This window comes from Stegastes partitus, unplaced genomic scaffold (assembly GCF_000690725.1).
Source record: "Stegastes partitus isolate 25-593 unplaced genomic scaffold, Stegastes_partitus-1.0.2 Scaffold2583, whole genome shotgun sequence".
Lineage (NCBI taxonomy): Eukaryota > Metazoa > Chordata > Actinopteri > Pomacentridae > Stegastes > Stegastes partitus.
Window position 1 is genome coordinate 114,586 of NW_007580314.1, and position 5,504 is coordinate 120,089.

General features: G+C 42.4%; 1 protein-coding gene and 1 non-coding gene across 2 annotated transcripts in view; one reads left to right on the forward strand and one right to left on the reverse strand.

Moving 5' to 3' along the window:
• Positions 1-1,984: 1,984 nt before the first annotated feature.
• tmem179ba (transmembrane protein 179Ba) overlaps positions 1,985-5,504 on the reverse strand; it is a 7,939-nt gene continuing 4,419 nt past the window's right edge. The window contains exons 3-5 of the mRNA XM_008305682.1: positions 4,714-4,851; positions 3,688-3,766; positions 1,985-3,128 (exon numbers count right to left, since the gene is read on the reverse strand). Coding sequence (XP_008303904.1) covers positions 2,937-3,128; positions 3,688-3,766; positions 4,714-4,851 — 409 coding nt within the window. The 3' untranslated portion in view covers positions 1,985-2,936. The remainder of the gene's footprint in view (positions 3,129-3,687; positions 3,767-4,713; positions 4,852-5,504) is intronic.
• On the forward strand, positions 2,677-2,758 carry trnas-gcu (transfer RNA serine (anticodon GCU)). The gene has a single exon. It is a non-coding gene; the product is annotated as a tRNA-Ser (tRNA).

The following is a 5,504-nucleotide window of genomic DNA, read 5'->3' on the forward strand; positions in this document are numbered from 1 at the left end:
GAATTTAAAAAAAACGAGTGTCCTCCTTTATTCCTCTCAGTTCCCCGTCTCCATGCGAGTCCCTCTCTCCAGCCTCGGCGCTGCTTCCTTTCTCTCTTCACTGAGGATTATTTTCTGCCTCGGGGCTCAACTAAGGTCAGATAATCCACAGAGATTAGACAGTGAAGGAAGGAGAGGTGTTGTGTTGTGCAGCTGGAGTAAGCTCATTGGGTCTATTTTAATCTGGCAGGTAACTGGTCGGCAGCTGATTGAGTCACAAATGCCGATTCAGGTCAACTGCTGATTTAGACGTCGACATTTCTGACGCGTTTTTGCACCCGAATCTTAATGAATGATTATTTTGGTTTATGTAAAGAACGTAGGAAAGATCTAAAGAAGTGTCATGAAACTATAGTAAAGGAGAAAAACGGTTTTATTGGGAATAGTAAAATGCAGAATGTGTGAGCACAGAGAGCAAGAGAGAAGCTAACAGATGAGGTTGCGCGAAGCACAAACGGCAACTTGAACATTTTAACCCACAAAGTCACTGGTTTCACATTAGTGCCTGTAACAGTAGCCCTATTAACCACACAAGGATTCTCCTGTTGCTGTGGTGACATTGCCATCAATAATAAAAGTAACCCATTGGATCTTCAGTTCTTCAGATGCTGGGGGTGCATGAAGGCTCTTGTGTTCACTCTTACAGTCAGCAGCAGAACATTTGGTGTGCTTTTAGAGTTAGTAGAAACAGCTTGAGAACATAAATAAACACTGGTGAATGGTTGACTTTGGAAGCAGTTTGCATCGAGAAGTCCAGATAATACAGATTTTTAGTTTGACGGCTATCGGCTCATCAGTTTCTACAGAGGAAGTGAATCAAATTCTTACTGCCTGGTGAAGCTGGTAGACCAGTAATCAGTGTCTTCATGTTGTCATAGCATTTATTTTACACCTCCAAGTTTTCCAGGAGTACAGAATACAATAGAAATTATTTCTCACTGCATAGGACCTTTAACCCTCCTACTATCTTTGTTTAACATCTCTAAATAAGTCATTGACATCATTTTGTCAGTTTTATTTAAAGGGCTATTTACACATAAACTTGGGTAACAATTTTAATTCTGATTTTTTCTGGAGGTTTAGGTTTCTGGGGTCAAATTGAAGCCCAGGATAAAAGATGTCAGTAAATTTGAAGGTAACAGGAGGGTTAAAGGACCACTGTGGGATTTTTGATGTTTGTAGGAAACAAATTACCGCAAATATTTTTCTATTTCTGTCCTCAGACAACAAAAGGAGTATGAAATAGTGACTGAAATGCAACCAATTAAGACTACATGCTAACCAACAGTCACTTCAGACCCATTTTCAAGCAATAAACTACATATTTTATAACCGTGACATCATCTGACAAACTCACTAAACACTAAAAACAACGGCTGAATTCAGTGATATTTCAATTTAAAATGATCATTCAGAGACACAGAAGGTCTCACATTCTCAATCACAGATGCAGAGAGAGTCTTCTTCCTGAAGGGGGTGGTGCTACAGAGACTGAAACATCCAATGTGCAACAGGGCTGAAAGTCGGCGTAATGAAGTTTTATTTTGAGCTGAAAGAGACCCTCTGGAGACATGTGAGGCTTTCATTTACTACTTTAAATGCACTTCTTTGGTTTGTTTTGGCACGGTGGAACGGTGGTTTGTTATGTTGCCTTAAAGAAAGAAGGTTCTGGGTTTTGATCATGCTGCTCAGCTGGAGGTTTTGTGTGTGTGGACGTCCTCCTGGCTTCCTCCCACGGTCCAGAGACAAGCATGGCCGGTTAATCAGTGACTCCAAACAGGACGCAGGTGTGACTGTGCACGGCTGCCTGTCTGTTTGTGTTACAACTGATTAAGGATGAAATGGAGTAAAATGTTGTAATGAAGCTAAAATAAATGTGATGCGGAATAAAGACAGGTCATTCTTTATGTTGCAATCACAAACATTGGCTTAAAAAAAAAGGGACTCAAGGAACCACAGCTTTATTAAAATGAAGAAATATAGCAAGAAAACAATGAGGAAGTTTATCACTCTGGAAATATGGAGCATCAGACAACATGCAGCTTTATCCCAATGCCTATGAAAGCCTTTTAAATTTAACCCCTAAAAACACTCTGAATGTTGATGCGGTCGAAGTGTTTGCTATGAGCCAGCAGAGGGAGACATTGTTCAACATTTTCAGAGCTCCTGTTCCTCTGACAAACAGTTTAGGCTTAACTAGCTGAATAACAATTAATCATAAATAAAGGCAAAACACCAAATGAAATCATGTGACTGTGAGCTGCTGAGGCCCGTGTAGCCTTGACAGCAATAATGTACATGATTTGTCAAAGGGGTAAAAATCTGTTTTATTTCAGAAACATCTGCCAGTGACATCAAAAGAACATCTGAGCACAGTTGAAATACAAAAAGAATGCCTGCAATAAACACGATCCCACTGGTCGGTTGTGTCAAAAAAACAAAACAGGCACTTTCAGAATGAACAAATTCACATTTCTGTGCGATCCACGGACATGTTTGGTAAATGAGACGTGGGAAACCGGTGAACGCACAAGTCAGCGCTTGAATCTTTGGATTGTGCGGATTCAGACGAGCCCCGGCAGACACACACAGCGCAGCGTCTGCAGCGGTGTTGGTTTTATTGATCTGCGTGTGCCAGACGAGGTGGCCGAGTGGTTAAGGCGATGGACTGCTAATCCATTGTGCTCTGCACGCGTGGGTTCGAATCCCATCCTCGTCGGTAACAAAACTTTCTATTGGTTGTAGTAGCTGTGAAACACAAACACAAACTCACTGTGATTTCTTTGACATAGTGTCTAAAAACCTGAAATACCAGACGGTGTGTTCACCCGTTTCCCACATCTGCTCCCACCAGTCATCTTAGTTAATGTACTGCTCTGTGTTTTTGCTCTCTCTCCTCACTGTGGCCTCGCAGGACGGTTGAAAAACGGCTCCGTCTCTGCGGCCGTCACCCCCGGATCAGCGAAAAGCCCCCCGGCCGGCCCTCCGTAGCCTCCAGCGATCAGCTTGGCCCCCGAGCCCTGACGCCTCTGAACGATCACCAGAGCCCCGATGGTGAGCCAGAAGAAGAAGTTGACCCACGCCGCCGTCTGAGAGGGAGGAAAATGACCAGATGTACAGGAGGCTGCTTCATCTGAACCCAAACCCTCTACATGTTGTAAGTCAACAAAACTACTCATCCGCTTTAGAAGTTTTCCAACATTACTGCTTTTGAAGTTTGAATCATAGTAAATATATATTTTGGCAGTTTTTTTTGACAAGACAACCTTCTCATGCCAAAGTGAAAACAGATTTCTACAAAGTTATGTCAATAATTTTGAATTCTAAAACGTTAAATAAGTGATTACACAAATATTCACCCAGATTTAATATCTGCACTTTTGGCTGCAGTGTCAGCCTTGAGCCTCCTGTGGATGGATCTCAATTATCGTTGCACATGTTGAAACTATAACAGGATTTTAGTCCAATCTTACAAGAAGGCCTCGAGGCGTTCCCTCGTTATGATGCTGCCACCGCCGTGCTTCACTGTGGGGACGCTGAGAACATTTGCTCTGCTCACTTAAATTCTATAAATACATCCGTCATTCCAAGCTCTACGTATTATACCTGTGTGGTCCATCTGGACATAAAATGAAATGAAGTACTGACCTCAGCTTTTTGGAGACTGTTGTAGAACCTTCCACCTTTAATGGGGCTGACCCATTTTCTAGTCTGGGCATCTTCACAGCTTGAGACACAAAAACAGACTGCATGTTAGATAGAAAACACATCAGATGATGCTTTAGCTACTTTTTTGGGTTCATCTAAGATCCTAAAGTTCTATAAAAACTGTCATAAAATTTAACATGTATGTGCTTCTCTTAACATCCAACCCTTAAAAGGAATTTTTGCCTTTTAAGTTCATCTGAAACCTTCTAGTTTCTGAAGTTGTGCTTGTTTAGCGTGATGCTAACGTGAGCTCAGCTGCATTGTGAGGAATCCAACCATGTGTTGCACGTCTGTATTGACAAAGGTTTAAACACTGAATCTTTATGCACCGACTCCGCTGGTTTGAACTCGTTTAAGCTGCTCTCCAGCGTTCTGGTGGCGGCTTAAAGATCAAATTTAACTTCACTGACATTCAGTCTGTGAACAAATAAGCAACTGCATCTCATTTCTCAGACCGTGAACAGTCGCAAGCCGCAGTTACGTAAACAACATCAAGGTTGGTGGAGCTCAGAACAAGCAATTAAAAGCTAACGACATTATACAGGCCTTTGCTTCTCTTTTAAGTGCTGACCCTCTCAATGCATCATGATGCAGGATGAGTCATTAAAGATGAGAAACTGTCGTCGCTTCTGTTTTTCCAGATAAAACTGTGCTGACAACATTTTGTAAAAAGAAAGAGGCGTCTCAAAAGAAGAAGTGCAACATGACCACAGGCCCCAAATTAAACTTACCTACTTTCATCTACAGAGCTTTCACTGGTCGTGCAACTGAGTGTTTTAAATAGTGGTAAATGAGGTGAATACAAATTTGTGTAGCAAAAAGACACAAAGAGGAGAAATCAGAGAGCAAGCCAACACAAAGCAACGCTCGCTGGGTTTCACATGTTGTTTTCACTTTCATGTCGGACTTGTTTGTGAGGGTTTTGTGTTTGCACGTCTGTACTTGTGCGTCTGCTTCCAGCCACACCTGGTGATGTTGGGGACGGTCTGCATGACCGAGTTGCAGAGCGAGTCGCGTCCGATCTTCAGCATGCAGCCCGAGATGAGCAGGAAGAACAGGAAGACGCCGCACACGGCCACGATCAGGTTCATCCACATGCGCTCCCTGTGGAGAACAGAAACAACAGAGAGGCAGCGTGAGAGGGGCGACGGTCTGTGTTGATGTGAAGGGAAAAATGAAAACCTCTGACCAACCGAGGACATGATGTGAAACTACAGAACGTAACATGTGACTGTGCTAACATGGCATGACCTGTGTCCTGTTTTTGATCATCTAGTAATTTGTACTTCATGTTTCTGTCCTCACAGGTCGAGAGCCTGAACTGATAAATGACTAAAAGCAAATGAAACAGTCCAGATAAAAAAAGAGTTTCATTACTCTGGTTGGAAAGTCCCCTGATGCTGCTTCCTCGTATCAAATCACAGTACAACTGAATTCCATCATTAAGAAACAGAAGAAATATGGAATGGATGCTCTCAAAAGCTGAATGATGATGCAAGAAAGACGTCAGTGAGGGAGGTCACCAAGACACCTATGAAGGAGTTACAAGCTTCAGTGGCTGAGATCAGACAGACTTCAGACCACAACTGTTCTTCAACAGTAAAAACTTAATGGAAGAGCAGCAAAGAAAGAGACACTGTTGAAAAAAGCTTCTATTTAATCTCAAGAAAGTTTGATAGAAGGTACGTGGCACATTTTGAAATCAGCTGGAGGAAGGTTCTTTGGTCTGATGACTTCATTTTTTCTGGCTGTCAGAC